Source organism: Pleurodeles waltl, unplaced genomic scaffold (genome assembly GCF_031143425.1).
Source record: "Pleurodeles waltl isolate 20211129_DDA unplaced genomic scaffold, aPleWal1.hap1.20221129 scaffold_54, whole genome shotgun sequence".
Taxonomy (NCBI): Eukaryota; Metazoa; Chordata; class Amphibia; order Caudata; family Salamandridae; genus Pleurodeles; species Pleurodeles waltl.
In genome coordinates, this window is record NW_027150248.1 from 1,871,549 (window position 1) to 1,889,936 (window position 18,388).

The following is an 18,388-nucleotide window of genomic DNA, read 5'->3' on the forward strand; positions in this document are numbered from 1 at the left end:
GTTGCATTGCTGGTTTGTGTCTTTCCTGCAGAATTCCCCTATCACGACTTCTGTGCTCTTTGTGGAACTTTAGTGCACTTTGCACTCACTTTTCAGGGTCTTGGGGTGGACTATTTTTCTAACCCTTACTATTTTCTAATAGTCCCAGCGACCCTCTACAAGCTCATATAGGTTTGGGGGCCATTCGTGGTTCGCATTCCACTTTTGGAGTACATGGTTTGTGTTGCCCCTATACCTTTGTGCTCCAATTGCAATCTATTGTAACTTTACACTGCTTGCATTACTTCCTTTTGCTATTACTGCACATTTTGGTATTGTGTACATATATCTTGTGTATATTTGGCATCCTCATACTGAGGGTACTCACTGAGATACTTTTGGTATATTGTCATAAAAATAAAGTACCTTTATTTTTAGTATATCTGTGTATTGTGTTTTCTTATGATATTGTGCATATGACACCAGTGGTATAGTGGGAGCTTTGCATGTCTCCTAGTTCAGCCTAAGCTGCTCTGCTATAGCTACCTTCTATCAGCCTAAGCTGCTGAAACACCTCTTCTACACTAATAAGGGATAACTGGACCTGGTACAGAGTGTAAGTAACTCTGGTTCCCACTACAAGCCAGGCCAGCCTCCTACACTAACTTCTTGGTTGGATCTTTTTTAATGCCGTTGTTACAGACATCTTTGCCAGCTTCTTTCAAGCACGGCTCAGGCTCAAACTCCAATGGAGTTCAATTTAATCCACCAGGATAGCTCCCTCTATGCCAGATTTCTTTCAATTTGTGTGACCTTACAGTCAGGTGATTTGTAGTCTATTGGGCATCTCCTATGGAGCACTATCTAAGATAAGGGATCACAAATCCTTAAGCTTTACCAGACTGTGACTGATGGGCCTGCGGCTAAAGATCCGATGCAAATTTCACTTCCATTGAATACACTAGCAAAAATTATTTTGAAACAAGTCTGCATCAGCCCAGGACGATTTGCAAGCCATCCTTTCAAGGGCTCATGCAACATGTAATATGCATCTTCACCGGCCCGATCCCTGCCATTACATCTACCCCCCATCTAAACTGATTTGTTAAAATTCATCTACTTCTTCAACAACTCAGTCTGATGCCATTGAGCGCATATATGTAGGGTGCAGTGGTGTAACAAAGGCGCCTGCAGACCCCGTGGTACTGGGGGGGGGGCGAGCTCTAGGGTTGCACATCCTGAGTGAATCGAGAGGGGACCCTCCATGTACTGTGCAGGAGGGCCCCTTAGGTTTCATTACATCACTGTTAGGGTTGCCTGCCAGGTGACCAGGATGGTCATTGCATAGGCTGTCAAACCTCGAGGGATATTCTCCAGCACATCACCTACCGGAAGCACCTATCTTCAAACGGCTGAATATTAAATCTTGCAAAGCTGCTGTAGATGAATGTTTAAGGGGTGTTTGTGCGAATTATCTGCAAAATTCTTGAAATCCATAAGGTCTGCCATATCGGTGCTGAATGCTGTTGCACAATAGTATCTGCAATTGACTGGCTTCCAATGTGGGATGAGTGGACGCACCCTGTGACACCCATCTGATTGTATTTGGATTTACATCAGCTCTTCATTCGTGATGATCCTTGATGAAATGTGTTTTTTCCCATTCATAGCATGTGGATTTTAAGACATCTCTGATGTGGTTGTTTTTATTCAACTAATATATAGTAGGCCTTGATGAGAAGGGGTCCTTGGGCCTCAGTTGCACTTGCATTTTAACTGCTCTTGTTGTGGGATTCTGCACTCTTAGGGGCATATTTATGAGAGGTTTGCATCATGCTTGCATCACCCAGTGTGGTACAATTATGACGCAAATCTCCAAGTCAGATTTTTTAAGCTATGCAAAGCCCTGACTGGTTTAAAAATCTGGAGTAATGCAAAGCAGTACAAAGTTCACATGAAACTCCTATGGCTTTTGATGAATTTCCAGATTTACACAACCTGGTAAACCATGGAGTACACCAAAGCGATGTGTCTCCCCAGGAGAGGCGTAACGAGGATAAATCTCTTTATTTCTCCTCATTATTTCCTCTTTCTACGTGTGCTGCATTCTGCAGCACACATAGATACAGGAATATGCCTCTCAGGATTGTTTTTGTGCAGGAAGGTGTCCCTTCCTGCACAAAAACAATCCTGCATGCAACGCAGGCGCCCTAGCGCCATGGTACAAGGATGCCTGCATTGGTGCTAGGCTGCCAAAACAGCACCAATGCAGGGAGAAAGGACAGGAATGCACACTATGACTTAAATACCTTGCATTCCTGCCCTTTTCCAGTGGCTGCTCTGCCCCACTTTTCCATGAATATGGGCCTTAATATTTAGCTACAGTTCGCCTGAGCTTGACTAGAATGGACATTTTATGACACTTTTCCTGCTGCTCTTGCTTTCTGTAGGAGGCTGGACTGGCTTGTAGTGAGTACCAAGGGGTACTTACACCTTGCACCAGGCCCAGGTATCCCTTATTAGTGTATAGGGTGTCTAGCAGCTTAGGCTGATAGATAATGGTAGCTTAGCAGAGCAGCTTCGGCTGAACTAGGAGACGAGTGAAGCTCCTACAGTACCACTAGTGTCACTTGCACAATATCATAAGAAAACACAATACACAGATATACTAAAAATAAAGGTACTTTATTTTTATGACAATATGCCAAAGTATCTCAGTGAGTACCCTCAGTATGAGGATAGCAAATATACACAAGATATATATACACAATACCAAAAATATGCAGTATAGTCTTAGAAAACAGTGCAAACAACATATAGTTACCATAGGATGCAATGGGGACACATAGGGATAGGGGCAACACAAACCATATACTCCAAAAGTGGAATGCGAACCACGAATGGACCCCAAACCTATGTGACCTTGTAGAGGGTCGCTGGGACTATTAGAAAATAGTGAGGGTTAGAAAAATAGCCCACCCCAAGACCCTGAAAAGTGAGTGCAAAGTGCACTAAAGTTCCCCAAAGAGCACAGAAGTCGTGATAGGGGAATTCTGCAGGAAAGACACAAACCAGCAATGCAACAACGATGGATTTCCAGTCGAGGGTACCTGTGGAACAAGGGGACCAAGTCCAAGAGTCACGATCAAGTCGAGAGTGGGCAGATGCCCAGGAAATGCCAGCTGTGGGTGCAAAGAAGCTGCTACTAGGCAGTAGAAGCTGAGGATTCTGCAGGAACGACAAGGGCTAGAAACTTCCCCTTTGGAGGATGGATGTCCCACGTCGTGAAGAGTTGTGCAAAAGTCTTTTCCTGAAGAAAGACCACAAACAAGCCTTGCTAGCTGCAAATCATGCGGTAAGGGTTTTTGGATGCTGCTGTGGCCCAGGAGGGACCAGGATGTCGCCAATTGCGTCTGTGGACAGAGGGGGCATCGAGCAAGACAAGAAGCCCTCTCAGAAGCAGGCAGCACCTTCAAAAGTGCCAGAACAGGCACTACAAAGAGGAGTGAAACGGTGCTTACCCAAAGTTGCACAAAGGAGTCCCATGCCGCCGGAGGACAACTTAGAAAGTCGTGCAATGCAGGTTAGAGTGCCGTGGACCCAGGCTTGGCTGTGCACAAAGGATTTCCGCTGGAAGTGCACAGAGGCCGGAGTAGCTGCAAAAGACGCGGTTCCCAGCAATGCAGTCTGGCGTGGGGAGGCAAGGACTTACTGTAGGAGGCTGGACTGGCTTGTAGTGAGTACCAAGGGGTACTTGCACCTTGCACCAGGCCCAGTTATCCCTTATTAGTGTATAGGGTGTCTAGCAGCTTAGGCTGATAGATAATGGTAGCTTAGCAAAGCAGCTCAGGCTGAACTAGGAGACGTGTGAAGCTACTACAGTACCACTTAGTGTCATATGCACAATATCATAAGAAAACACAATACACAGTTATACTAAAAATAAAGGTACTTTATTTTTATGACAATATGCCAAAGTATCTTAGAGTGTACCCTCAGTAAGAGGATAGGAAATATACACAAGATATATATACACAATAGCAAAAATATGCAGTATAGTCTTAGAAAACAGTGCAAACAATGTATAGTTACAGTAGGATGCAATGGGGAAACATAGGGATAGGGGCAACACAAACCATATACTCCAGAAGTGGAATGCGAACCACGAATGGACCCCAAACCTATGTGACCTTGTAGAGGGTCGCTAGGACTATTAGAAAATAGTGAGAGTTAGAAAAATAACCCTCCCCAAGACCCTGAAAAGTGAGTGCAAAGTGCACCAAAGTTCCCCTAAGGACAAAAATAGTCGTGTTAGAGGGAGAATGCAAGGAAAACACAAATCAGCAGTGCAACAACGATGGATTCCTGTCTGAAGGTACCTGTGGAACAAGGGGACCAAGTCCAAAAGTCACAAGCAGCTCGGAGATGGGCAGATGCCCAAGAAATGCCAGCGGTTGGTGCAAAGAAGCTCTTACTAGGCTGAAGAACTGTGAATACTGCAGGAACGACAAGGGCTAGAGACTTCCCCTTTGGAGGATGGATCCCCCACGCCTTGGAGAGTCGTGCAGAAGTGTTTTCCCGCCGGATGGACGCCAACAAGCCTTGCTACACGCAAATCGTGCGGTTGGCGTTTTTGGACGCTGCTGGGGCCAGGAGGGACCAGGAGGTCGCAAATTGGACCTGCAGAGAGAGGGGACGTCGAGCAAGACAAAGAGCCCTCACTGAAGCAGGTAGCACCCGGAGAAGTGCCAGAAACAGGCACTACGAGGATGCGTGAAACGGTGCTCGCCGAAGTTGCACAAAGGAGTCCCACGTCGCCGGAGACCAACTTAGAAAGTCGTGCAATGCAGGTTAGAATGCCGTGGACCCAGGCTTGGCTGTGCACGAAGGATTTCCGCCGGAAGTGCACAGGGGCCGGAGTAGCTTGCAAAGTCGCGGTTCCCAGCAATGCAGCCCAGCGAGGTGAGGCAAGGACTTACCTCCACCAAACTTGGGCTGAAGAGTCACTGGACTGTGGGGGTCACTTGGACGGTGTCGCTGGATTCGAGGGACCTCGCTCGTCGTGCTGAGAGGAGACCCAAGGACTGGGAGATGCAGCTTTTGGTGCCTGCGGTTGCAGGGGGAAGATTCCGTCGACCCACGGGAGATTTCTTCGGAGCTTCTGGTGCAGAGAGGAGGCAGACTACCCCCACAGCATGCACAAGCAGGAAAACAGTCGAGAAGGCGGCAGGATCAGCGTTACAGAGTTGCAGTAGTCGTCTCTGCTACTATGTTGCAGGTTTGCAGGCTTCCAAGCGCGGTCAGCGGTCGATTCCTTATCAGAAGGTGAAGAGGGAGATGCAGAGGAACTCGGCTGAGCTCATGCATTCGTTATCTAAAGTTTCCCCAGAGACAGAGACCCTAAATAGCCAGAAAAGAGGGTTTGGCTACCTAGGAGAGAGGAAAGGCTACTAACACCTGAAGGAGCCTATCAGCAGGAGTCTCTGACGTCACCTGGTGGCACTGGCCACTCAGAGCAGTCCAGTGTGCCAGCAGCACCTCTGTTTCCAAGATGGCAGAGGTCTGGAGCACACTGGAGGAGCTCTGGACACCTCCCAGGGGAGGTGCAGGTCAGGGGAGTGGTCACTCCCCTTTCCTTTGTCCAGTTTCGCGCCAGAGCAGGGGCTAAGGGGTCCCTGAACCGGTGTAGACTGGCTTATGCAGAATTGGGCACCTCTGTGCCCAACAAAGCATTTCCAGAGGCTGGGGGAGGCTACTCCTCCCCTTGCCTTCACACCATTTTCCAAAGGGAGAGGGTGTTACACCCTCTCTCAGAGGAAGTTCTTTGTTCTGCATCCTGGGCCAGGCCTGGCTGGACCCCAGGAGGGCAGATGCCTGTCTGAGGGGTTGGCAGCAGCAGCAGCTGCAGAGAAACCCCAGGAAGGGCAGTCTGGCAGTACCAGGGTCTGTGCTACAGACCACTGGGATCATGGAATTGTACCAACAATGCCAGGATGGCATAGAGGGGGCAATTCCATGATCATAGACATGTTACATGGCCATATTCGGAGTTACCATGGTGAAGCTACATATAGGTAGTGACCTATATGTAGTGCACGCGTGTAATGGTGTCCCCGCACTCACAAAGTTCAGTGAATTGGCTCTGAACAATGTGGGGGCACCTTGGCTAGTGCCAGGGTGCCCTCACACTAAGTAACTTTGCACCTAACCTTTACCAGGTAAAGGTTAGACATATAGGTGACTTATAAGTTACTTAAGTGCAGTGTAAAATGGCTGTGAAATAACGTGGACGTTATTTCACTCAGGCTGCAGTGGCAGGCCTGTGTAAGAATTGTCAGAGCTCCCTATGGGTGGCAAAAGAAATGCTGCAGCCCATAGGGATCTCCTGGAACCCCAATACCCTGGGTACCTCAGTACCATATACTAGGGGATTATAAGGGTGTTCCAGTAAGCCAATGTGAATTTGGTAAAAATGGTCACTAGCCTGTCAGTGACAATTTGGAAAGAAATGAGAGAGCATAACCACTGAGGTTCTGATCAGCAGAGCCTCAGTGAGACAGTTAGTCACTACACAGGTAACACATACAGGCACACTTATGAGCACTGGGGCCCTGGGTTACCAGGGTCCCAGTGACACATACAACTAAAACAACATATATACAGTGAAAAATGGGGGTAACATGCCAGGCAAGATGGTACTTTCCTACACAACCCCCCCCCAAACGAAGGACAATAAGACTAGCCATTACCTGATGAGTCTTCATTGTCTAAGTGGAAATATCTGGAGAGTCCATCTGCATTGGAGTGGCTACTCCCAGGTCTATGTTCCACTGTATAGTCCATTCCCTGTAGGGATATGGACCACCTCAACAATTTAGGATTTTCACCTTTCATTTGTTTTAGCCAAAGTAGAGGTTTGTGGTCTGTCTGAACAATGAAAGTGAGTGCCAAACAGGTATGGCCTCAACTTCTTCAGAGCCCAGACCACAGCAAAGGCCTCCCTCTCAATGGCAGACCAACGCTTTTCTCTAGGGGTCAACCTTCTACTAATAAAAGCAACAGGTTGATCCTGGCCCTCAGAATTAAGTTGTGATAGGACTGCCCCTACTCCTAATTCAGATGCATCAGTTTGGACATAGAATTTTTTAGAGTAACAAGGGCTTTTTAGGACAGGTGCAGAGCACATGGCCTGCTTCAGCTCCTCAAAAGCTTTCTGACAGTTTGCTGTCCATAATACCTTTTTAGGCATTTTCTTGGATGTGAGGTCATTAAGAGGGGCTGCAATGGAGCCATAGTTCTTAATGAACCTCCTGTAATACCCAGTGAGGCCTAGGAAGGCTCTCACCTGAGTCTGAGTGGTAGGGGGAATCCAATCAATAATAGTTTGGATTTTCCCCTGAAGTGGTGCAATCTGTTCCCCACCAACAAGGTGTCCCAGATAAACCACCTTACCCTGCCCTATCTGGCACTTTGAAGCCTTGATAGTGAGGCCTGCCTTTTGCAGGGCCTCCAAAACTTTCCAAAGGTGGACCAGGTGATCATCCCAGCTGGAGCTAAAGACAGCTATATCATCCAAATATGCTGCACTGAAAGCTTCCAGCCCTTGCAGGACTGTGTTCACCAACCTCTGAAAAGTGGCAGGTGCATTTTTCAAACCAAAAGGCATTACAGTAAACTGGTAATGTCCTCCAATGGTAGAAAATGCAGTCTTAGGTTTAGCATCTTCTGACATTTTGATCTGCCAATACCCTGCAGTCAAATCAAAAGTGCTTAGATACTTGGCAGATGCCAGTGTATCTATTAGCTCATCTGCCCTGGGTATAGGGTGAGCATCTGTTTTGGTTACCAAGTTGAGACCTCTATAGTCTACACAAAACCTCATTTCCTTCTTTCCATCTTTAGAATTGGGTTTTGGTACCAGTACCACAGGAGAAGCCCATGGACTGTCAGAGTGCTCAACCACTCCTAGTTCCAACATCTTCTGAACTTCTTGCTTTATGCAGTCCCTGACATGGTCAGGCTGCCTATAGATCTTACTTTTGACAGGTAAACTGTCTCCAGTATCTATAGTGTGCTCACACCAAGAAGTGGTGCCTGGCACAATGGAGAAGAGTTCTGAAAATTGTCCTAGGAGATTTATGCAATTATCTTTCTGCTCAGCAGTAAGACAATCAGCCAAAACTACCCCTTCCACAAGAGCATCTTGTTCTGTGGAAGAGAAGAGATCAGGTAGAGGATCACTGTCTTCTTCCTGTCCCTCATCTGTTGCCATGAGCAGGGTGAGATCAGCCCTGTCATAGTAGGGTTTCAGGCGGTTGACATGGAGCACCCTAAGGGGACTCCTGGCAGTGCCTAAGTCAACCAAGTAGGTGACTTCACCCTTCTTTTCAACAATTGTGTGTGGACCACTCCATTTATCTTGGAGTGCTCTTGGGGCCACAGGCTCCAAGACCCACACTTTCTGCCCTGGTTGGTACTGAACCAAAACAGCCTTCTGATCATGCCATTGCTTCTGGAGCTCTTGGCTGGCCTGAAGGTTTTTACTGGCCTTTTTCATGTACTCAGCCATCCTTGATCTGAGGCCAAGTACATAATCCACAATATCCTGCTTAGGAGCTTTTAAAGGTTGTTCCCAACCCTCCTTTACAAGTGTGAGTGGACCCCTAACAGGGTGTCCAAAAAGAAGTTCAAAGGGGCTGAAGCCCACTCCTTTCTGGGGTACCTCCCTGTAGGCAAAAAGGAGGCATGGTAGAAGGATATCCCATCTCCTGCGGAGTTTTTCAGGGAGTCCCATAATCATGCCTTTGAGAGTTTTATTAAATCTCTCCACCAGTCCATTTGTTTGTGGATGATAGGGTGTTGTGAACTTGTAAGTTACACCACACTCCTTCCACATGGCCTTTAAGTATGCAGACATGAAATTGCTTCCTCTGTCTGATACTACTTCCTTTGGGAAGCCCACCCTGGAAAATATTCCCAGGAGGGCCTTTGCCACTGCAGGAGCTGTAGTGGTCCTTAAAGGAATTGCTTCAGGATACCTTGTGGCATGGTCCACTACCACTAAGATAAACCTATTGCCTGAAGCAGTAGGAGGGTCAAGGGGGCCAACTATGTCAACCCCTACCCTTTCAAAGGGAACCCCAACCACAGGCAGTGGGATAAGGGGTGCCTTTGGAGTGCCACCTGTCTTGCCACTGGTTTGACAGGTTTCACAGGACTTACAAAATTCTTTTGTGTCCTCTGACATCCTAGGCCAATGAAACAGTGGTACCAATCTGTCCCAAGTTTTCATTTGACCCAGGTGCCCAGCTAAGGGAATGTCATGTGCCAGTGTTAGGAGGAACTTTCTGTACTCCTGAGGAATCACTAATCTCCTGGCAGCTCCAGGTTTAGGATCCCTATGCTCAGTGTACAAGAGGTTGTCCTCCCAGTAAACTCTGTGTGAGTCACTGACATCCCCATTAGCCTGTTTGACAGCTTGCTGTCTGAGACCCTCTAATGTGGGACAGGTTTGCTGTGCCACACTCAGCTCCTCTCTGGCAGGCCCCCCTTCACCCAAAAGCTCAGCAGTGTCTGCTTCCAGCTCCTCTGGTGTAGGTTCTGCACAGGGAGGGAATTCTTCTTCCTCAGAAGTAGAATCCACTGTAGAGGGAGGGATAGTAGGAAGTGGTTTGCTTCTACTAGCCCTAGCTTTAGGGAGCACTTGGTCCATTGTTCCAGGATCCAAGCTTCCCTGTCCTTTTTGCTTTTTGGCCTGAGCCCTTGTCAAAGCAAAAATATGCCCTGGGATGCCCAGCATTGCTGCATGGGCCTCCAACTCCACATCTGACCAAGCTGATGTCTCCAAATCGTTCCCTAATAGACAGTCTACAGGTAAATCTGAAGCTACCACAACTTTCTTTGGACCAGATACCCCCCCCCAGTTGAGATTTACAACAGCCATGGGGTGGCTTTGTGTTATGTTGTGAGCATCGGTTACTTGGTACTGGTGTCCAAGTATGTGTTGTTCAGGGTGCACCAGTTTCTCAATCACCATTGTGACACTGGCACCTGTGTCCCTGTAGGCCTGGACCTCAACACCATTTATTAGGGTTAGTTGCTTGTACTTCTCCAAGTTATGGGGGCAAGCAACCAAAGTGGCTAAGTCAATAGCCCCTTCAGAGACTAAAGTAGCCTCTGTGGTCTCCCTAATCAGACCAACCCCAACTAAATTACCAAAAGTGAGCCCAGCTACTCCCTTGGATTGGCTATTAGTAGGTTTGCTCCCACCACCACTGCTATTAGTAGGGACACTAGGTGTAGCAGTAGGGGTTGTAGTGGAAGGAGCTGTGGTGCCTTTCTTTGGACAACTGGGATCTGTTGTCCAATGGCCTTTTATCTTACATAAATAGCACCATGGTTTCTTTTCCTTGTTCTGATTAGAGGAGGGTTTGGGCCCACCACCCCCACCAGAGTGTTTTTGTGGGCCTGATGAAGACTCATTTTTAGATTTGTCCCCACCCTTGTCAGAAGACTTACCATCCTTCTTTTTGTTGCCATCTTTGTCACCCCCTGTATGAACTTTTCTGTTCACTCTTGTTCTGACCCATTTGTCTGCCTTCTTTCCCAATTCTTGGGGAGAGGTCAGATCAGAGTCCACCAAGTACTGGTGCAACAAATCAGACACACAATTATTAAGAATATGCTCTCTCAGGATTAAGTTATACAGGCTGTCATAATCAGTAACTTTACTGCCATGTAACCACCCCTCCAAGGCCTTCACTGCCTGGTCAATGAAATCAACCCAGTCTTGTGAAGACTCCTTTTTGGTATCTCTGAACTTGATCCTGTACTGTTCAGTGGTTAAGCCATAACCATCCAGGAGTGCATTCTTAAGAACTTGGAAATTGTTAGCATCATTTTCTTTTACAGTAAGGAGCCTATCCCTACCTTTTCCAGTAAATGATAGCCATAGGATAGCAGCCCACTGCCTTTGAGGGACATCCTGTACAGCACAGGCCCTCTCAAGTGCAGCAAACCACTTGTTAATGTCATCCCCCTCCTTGTAAGGGGGAACTATCTTATGCAGATTCCTGGAATCATGCTCTTTTGCAGGATGACTATGGGGAATACTGCTGCTGCCACCATGGGTATCTAAACCCATTTTCTGTCTTTCCCTCTCTATTTCTAAAGACTGTCTATCCAAATCCAGCTGTTGCTTCTTGAGCTTCAGTCTGGTTTGCTCCACTCTCAATCTATTGAGCTCCCTTTCCAACAATCTGTCATCAGGGTGGGTGGGAGGGACATTTCTAGATACAGAGGTATGATGGGAATGAACAGAAGGAGACCTGTCCCTTACAGAGGGCACCCTAACAGCTTGGCTACCAGTATAATGTGAGAGCACATCATCAGTATGATGTGATTCAACCTCTGTACCAACTATGCTAGACTGTCTAGTAATGGGCAGGCTGAGAATTTTCTTTCCAGAACCTTTTCCTGGGGGAGTCCCTGGATCAGATTGAGAACCATTAGCTATTTTTTCTACAGATTGGGCACTTATGGCCTTATCCTGTACTCTAAGCATATTAATTAACAGTTCTAAGGAAGGATTCTTCCCTACACTCAAACCTCTCTCTATGCAGAGACTCCTTGCTCCTTTCCAGCTAAGGTGATCATATGCAAGTTTGGACAGTTCAACTTTTTGGCCTGTGCCAGACATTTTTAGAGAGAGTTAAAGTGATAGACAAAGAGAAAAAAGTTTTCAGAACTTTTTGGAAAGACAGAAAAACTTTTTAAACTTTTAAGAACTTTTTGAAAGTTTAGAAGTACTTTTCAGCACTTAGAAAAGAGTGAAAAGAGGAAATGCAAAACTTTTTGGCTATGTGTATATACACTGACCTTGTTTTGTATATTTTTCTCTTATGAAAAGTACAATGACAAGAGTGGTAAGTAGTCTCAAGCACTTATCCCACCACTGCACAACCAATGTAGGAGGCTGGACTGGCTTGTAGTGAGTACCAAGGGGTACTTGCACCTTGCACCAGGCCCAGTTATCCCTTATTAGTGTATAGGGTGTCTAGCAGCTTAGGCTGATAGATAATGGTAGCTTAGCAAAGCAGCTCAGGCTGAACTAGGAGACGTGTGAAGCTACTACAGTACCACTTAGTGTCATATGCACAATATCATAAGAAAACACAATACACAGTTATACTAAAAATAAAGGTACTTTATTTTTATGACAATATGCCAAAGTATCTTAGAGTGTACCCTCAGTAAGAGGATAGGAAATATACACAAGATATATATACACAATAGCAAAAATATGCAGTATAGTCTTAGAAAACAGTGCAAACAATGTATAGTTACAGTAGGATGCAATGGGGAAACATAGGGATAGGGGCAACACAAACCATATACTCCAGAAGTGGAATGCGAACCACGAATGGACCCCAAACCTATGTGACCTTGTAGAGGGTCGCTAGGACTATTAGAAAATAGTGAGAGTTAGAAAAATAACCCTCCCCAAGACCCTGAAAAGTGAGTGCAAAGTGCACCAAAGTTCCCCTAAGGACAAAAATAGTCGTGTTAGAGGGAGAATGCAAGGAAAACACAAATCAGCAGTGCAACAACGATGGATTCCTGTCTGAAGGTACCTGTGGAACAAGGGGACCAAGTCCAAAAGTCACAAGCAGCTCGGAGATGGGCAGATGCCCAAGAAATGCCAGCGGTTGGTGCAAAGAAGCTCTTACTAGGCTGAAGAACTGTGAATACTGCAGGAACGACAAGGGCTAGAGACTTCCCCTTTGGAGGATGGATCCCCCACGCCTTGGAGAGTCGTGCAGAAGTGTTTTCCCGCCGGATGGACGCCAACAAGCCTTGCTACACGCAAATCGTGCGGTTGGCGTTTTTGGACGCTGCTGGGGCCCAGGAGGGACCAGGAGGTCGCAAATTGGACCTGCAGAGAGAGGGGACGTCGAGCAAGACAAAGAGCCCTCACTGAAGCAGGTAGCACCCGGAGAAGTGCCAGAAACAGGCACTACGAGGATGCGTGAAACGGTGCTCGCCGAAGTTGCACAAAGGAGTCCCACGTCGCCGGAGACCAACTTAGAAAGTCGTGCAATGCAGGTTAGAGTGCCGTGGACCCAGGCTTGGCTGTGCACGAAGGATTTCCGCCGGAAGTGCACAGGGGCCGGAGTAGCTTGCAAAGTCGCGGTTCCCAGCAATGCAGCCCAGCGAGGTGAGGCAAGGACTTACCTCCACCAAACTTGGGCTGAAGAGTCACTGGACTGTGGGGGTCACTTGGACGGTGTCGCTGGATTCGAGGGACCTCGCTCGTCGTGCTGAGAGGAGACCCAAGGGACCGGAGATGCAGCTTTTTGGTGCCTGCGGTTGCAGGGGGAAGATTCCGTCGACCCACGGGAGATTTCTTCGGAGCTTCTGGTGCAGAGAGGAGGCAGACTACCCCCACAGCATGCACAAGCAGGAAAACAGTCGAGAAGGCGGCAGGATCAGCGTTACAGAGTTGCAGTAGTCGTCACTGCTACTATGTTGCAGGTTTGCAGGCTTCCAGCGCGGTCAGCGGTCGATTCCTTATCAGAAGGTGAAGAGGGAGATGCAGAGGAACTCGGCTGAGCTCATGCATTCGTTATCTAAAGTTTCCCCAGAGACAGAGACCCTAAATAGCCAGAAAAGAGGGTTTGGCTACCTAGGAGAGAGGAAAGGCTACTAACACCTGAAGGAGCCTATCAGCAGGAGTCTCTGACGTCACCTGGTGGCACTGGCCACTCAGAGCAGTCCAGTGTGCCAGCAGCACCTCTGTTTCCAAGATGGCAGAGGTCTGGAGCACACTGGAGGAGCTCTGGACACCTCCCAGGGGAGGTGCAGGTCAGGGGAGTGGTCACTCCCCTTTCCTTTGTCCAGTTTCGCGCCAGAGCAGGGGCTAAGGGGTCCCTGAACCGGTGTAGACTGGCTTATGCAGAATTGGGCACCTCTGTGCCCAACAAAGCATTTCCAGAGGCTGGGGGAGGCTACTCCTCCCCTGCCTTCACACCATTTTCCAAAGGGAGAGGGTGTTACACCCTCTCTCAGAGGAAGTTCTTTGTTCTGCCATCCTGGGCCAGGCCTGGCTGGACCCCAGGAGGGCAGATGCCTGTCTGAGGGGTTGGCAGCAGCAGCAGCTGCAGAGAAACCCCAGGAAGGGCAGTCTGGCAGTACCAGGGTCTGTGCTACAGACCACTGGGATCATGGAATTGTACCAACAATGCCAGGATGGCATAGAGGGGGCAATTCCATGATCATAGACATGTTACATGGCCATATTCGGAGTTACCATGGTGAAGCTACATATAGGTAGTGACCTATATGTAGTGCACGCGTGTAATGGTGTCCCCGCACTCACAAAGTTCAGTGAATTGGCTCTGAACAATGTGGGGGCACCTTGGCTAGTGCCAGGGTGCCCTCACACTAAGTAACTTTGCACCTAACCTTTACCAGGTAAAGGTTAGACATATAGGTGACTTATAAGTTACTTAAGTGCAGTGTAAAATGGCTGTGAAATAACGTGGACGTTATTTCACTCAGGCTGCAGTGGCAGGCCTGTGTAAGAATTGTCAGAGCTCCCTATGGGTGGCAAAAGAAATGCTGCAGCCCATAGGGATCTCCTGGAACCCCAATACCCTGGGTACCTCAGTACCATATACTAGGTGATTATAAGGGTGTTCCAGTAAGCCAATGTGAATTTGGTAAAAATGGTCACTAGCCTGTCAGTGACAATTTGGAAAGAAATGAGAGCGCATAACCACTGAGGTTCTGATCAGCAGAGCCTCAGTGAGACAGTTAGTCACTACACAGGTAACACATACAGGCACACTTATGAGCACTGGGGCCCTGGGTTACCAGGGTCCCAGTGACACATACAACTAAAACAACATATATACAGTGAAAAATGGGGGTAACATGCCAGGCAAGATGGTACTTTCCTACACTTACCTCCACCAAACTTGGACTGAAGAGTCACTGGACTGTGGGAGTCATTTGGACAGAGTTGCTGGATTCAAGGGACCTCGCTTGTTGTGCTGAGAGGAGACCCAGGGGACCGGTGATGCAGATTTCTTCGGAGCTTCTAGTGCAGAGAGGAGGCAGACTACCCCCACAGCATGCACCACCAGGAAAACAGTCGAGAAGGCGGCAGGATCAGCGTTACAGAGTTGCAGTAGTCGTCTTCGCTACTTTGTTGCAGTTTTGCAGGCTTCCAGCGCGGTCAGCAGTCGATTCCTTGGCAGAAGGTGAAGAGAGAGATGCAGAGGAACTCTGATGAGCTCTTGCATTCGTTATCTAAGGAATTCCCCAAAGCAGAGACCCTAAATAGCCAGAAAAGAGGGTTTGGCTACTTAGGAGAGAGGATAGGCTAGCAACACCTGAAGGAGCCTATCAGAAGGAGTCTCTGACGTCACCTGCTGGCCCTGGCCACTCAGAGCAGTCCAGTGTGCCAGCAGCAACTCTGTTTCCAAGATGGCAGAGGTCTGGAGCACACTGGAGAAACTCTGGGCACCTCCCAGGGGAGGTGCAGGTCAGGGGAGTGGTCACTCCCCTTTCCTTTGTCCAGTTTCGCGCCAGAGCAGGGCTAAGGGGTCCCTGAACCGGTGTAGACTGGCTTATGCAGAAATGGGCACCATCTGTGCCCATGAAAGCATTTCCAGAGGCTGGGGGAGGCTACTCCTCCCCTGCCTTAACACCTTTTTCCAAAGGGAGAGGGTGTAACACCCTCTCTCTGAGGAAGTCCTTTGTTCTGCCATCCTGGGCCAGGCCTGGCTGGACCCCAGGAGGGCAGAAACCTGTCTGAGGGGTTGGCAGCAGCAGCAGCTGCAGTGAAACCCCTGAAAAGGCAGTTTGGCAGTACCTGGGTCTGAGCTACAGACCCGTGGGATCATGGGATTGTGCCAACAATGCCAGGATGGCATAGAGGGGGCAATTCCATGATCTTAGACATGTTACATGGCCATATTCAGAGTTACCATTGTGAAGCTACACATAGGTATTGACCTATGTGTAGTGCACGCGTGTAATGGTGTCCCCGCACTCACAAAGTCCGGGGAATTTGCCCTGAACAATGTGGGAGCACCTTGGCTAGTGCCAGGGTGCCCACACACTAAGTAACTTTGCACCTAACCTTTATCAGGTAAAGGTTAGACATATAGGTGACTTATAAGTTACTTAAGTGCAGTGAAAATGGCTGTGAAATAATGTGTGCATTATTTCACTCAGGCTGCAGTGGCAGGCCTGTGTAGTATTTGTCGGAGCTCCCTATGGGTGGCAAAAGAAATGCTGCAGCCCATAGGGATCTCCTGGAACCCCAATACCCTGGGTACCTCAGTACCATATACTAGGGAATTATAAGGGTGTTCCAGTATGCCAATGTGAATTGGTGAAATTGGTCACTAGCCTGTTAGTGACAATTTGGAAAGAAATGGGAGAGCATAACCACTGAGGTTCTGGATAGCAGAGCCTCAGTGAGACAGTTAGTCATAACACAGGTAACACAGTCAGACACACTTATGAGCACTGGGGCCCTGGCTGGCAGGGTCCCAGTGACACATACAACTAAAACAACATATATACAGTGAAAAATGGGGGTAACATGCCAGGCAAGATGGTACTTTCCTACACTTTCCTTACCCATCTGTCTACAATGAACCACAAAGTGCCTGGACCTGTGATGCTTTTGTTTGATGTTTCTATTGCTATATTCCCACTGTATTTAACTGATGATTTGCAGTGATTTTGATTAATCGTGAACAATAAAGAACCTTTCAGACAAAAGTAAAATGTTGAGACTTTGCCTGATTTTGCAGTCGTTGCTTGACATCTCTTTCCCATCCTGCTGTTTCCAGGTCCCGATGAGGTCCGGTTGGTGAACAGCACATCCATCTGCTCCGGGAGAGTGGAGGTAAAACACAATGGAGTCTGGGGGACCATGTGTGATGACTCCTGGGATCTGAAGGATGCTTCAGTGGTCTGCAGGCAGCTTGGCTGTATTTCAGTACAAGAACATGAGTACAACCCAACATTTGGAAAGAGCTCCCTGCCTGTTTTAATGAGTAATGTTCAATGCACAGGAGATGAGGCTGCTCCATGGGAGTGCCCACAGCAAGGCTGGGAGCACAATACCTGTCCTACAGGAAGGGATGCTGGGGTGACCTGCACAGGTAAGATATGCAATGGAAATGCAATAAACATATCTTTGTTCAAGAAATGGAAGGAACTAAAAGTGGAAGACACATATTTGATGCAAGATGCAAAGTGAAAGATTACAACAAACAATAACTGATTGCAATAACTACAGATGTGTATGTTCAAGACTTGCTCTCCTCTAAGAAACCTCACATATTTTCACACAACTCACAGACAGCAGATACCCTGACACAGGCATCCTCACAACAACTCTCACTTCTGCAAAGAATTAAGACATGTCTTTAGGACAGCTATTGTAGGAGGCTGGACTGGCTTGTAGTGAGTACCAAGGGGTACTTGCACCTTGCACCAGGCCCAGTTATCCCTTATTAGTGTATAGGGTGTCTAGCAGCATAGGCTGATAGATAATGGTAGCATAGCAGAGCAGCTTAGGCTGAACTAGGAGACGAGTGAAGCTCCAACAGGACCACTAGTGTCACTTGCACAATATCATAAGAAAACACAATACACAGATATGCTAAAAATAAAGGTACTTTATTTTTATTACAATATGCCAAAGTATCTCAGAGTGTACCCTCAGTATGAGGATAGCAAATATACACAAGATATATGTACACAATACCAAAAATATGCAGTATAGTCTTAGAAAACAGTGCAAACAATGTATAGTTACAATAGGATGCAATGGGGACACATAGGGAGAGGGGCAACACAAGCCATATACTCCAAAAGTGGAATGCAAACCACGAATGGACCCCAAACCTATGTGACCTTGTAGAGGGTCGCTGGGACTATTAGAAAATAGTGAGGGTTAGAAAAATAGCCCACCCCAAGACCCTGAAAAGTGAGTGCAATGTGCACTGAAGTTCCCCAAAAGACAAAGAAGTCGTGATAGGGGAATTCTGCAGGAAAGACACAAACCAGCAATGCAACAATGATGGATTTCCAAACGAGGGTACCTGTGGAATAAGGGGACCAAGTCCAAAAGTCACAAGCAAGTTGGAGATGGGCAGTACCCAAGAAATGCCAACGGTGGATGCAAAGAAGCTGCTACTGGACAGTAGAAACTTAGGATTCTGCAGGAACGACAAGGGCTAGAAACTTCCCCTTTGAAGGATGGATCCCCCACTCCGTGGAGAGTCGTGCAGAAGTGCTTTCCCGTGGAAATACAGCCAACAAGCCTTGCTAGCTGCAAATCGTGCAAAAAGGGTTTTTGGACGCTGCTGTGGCCCAGGAGGGA

The 18,388-nt window shown here is 47.7% G+C and overlaps 1 protein-coding gene across 3 annotated transcripts in view; it reads left to right on the plus strand.

The window, feature by feature from the left end:
* LOC138278707 (CD5 antigen-like) overlaps positions 1 to 18,388 on the plus strand; it is a 450,781-nt gene that overhangs the window by 148,446 nt on the left and 283,947 nt on the right. For all 3 annotated transcript variants that reach the window (XM_069219285.1, XM_069219288.1, XM_069219287.1), the window contains exon 4: positions 16,848 to 17,162. In XM_069219285.1, coding sequence (XP_069075386.1) covers positions 16,848 to 17,162 — 315 coding nt within the window. The remainder of the gene's footprint in view (positions 1 to 16,847; positions 17,163 to 18,388) is intronic.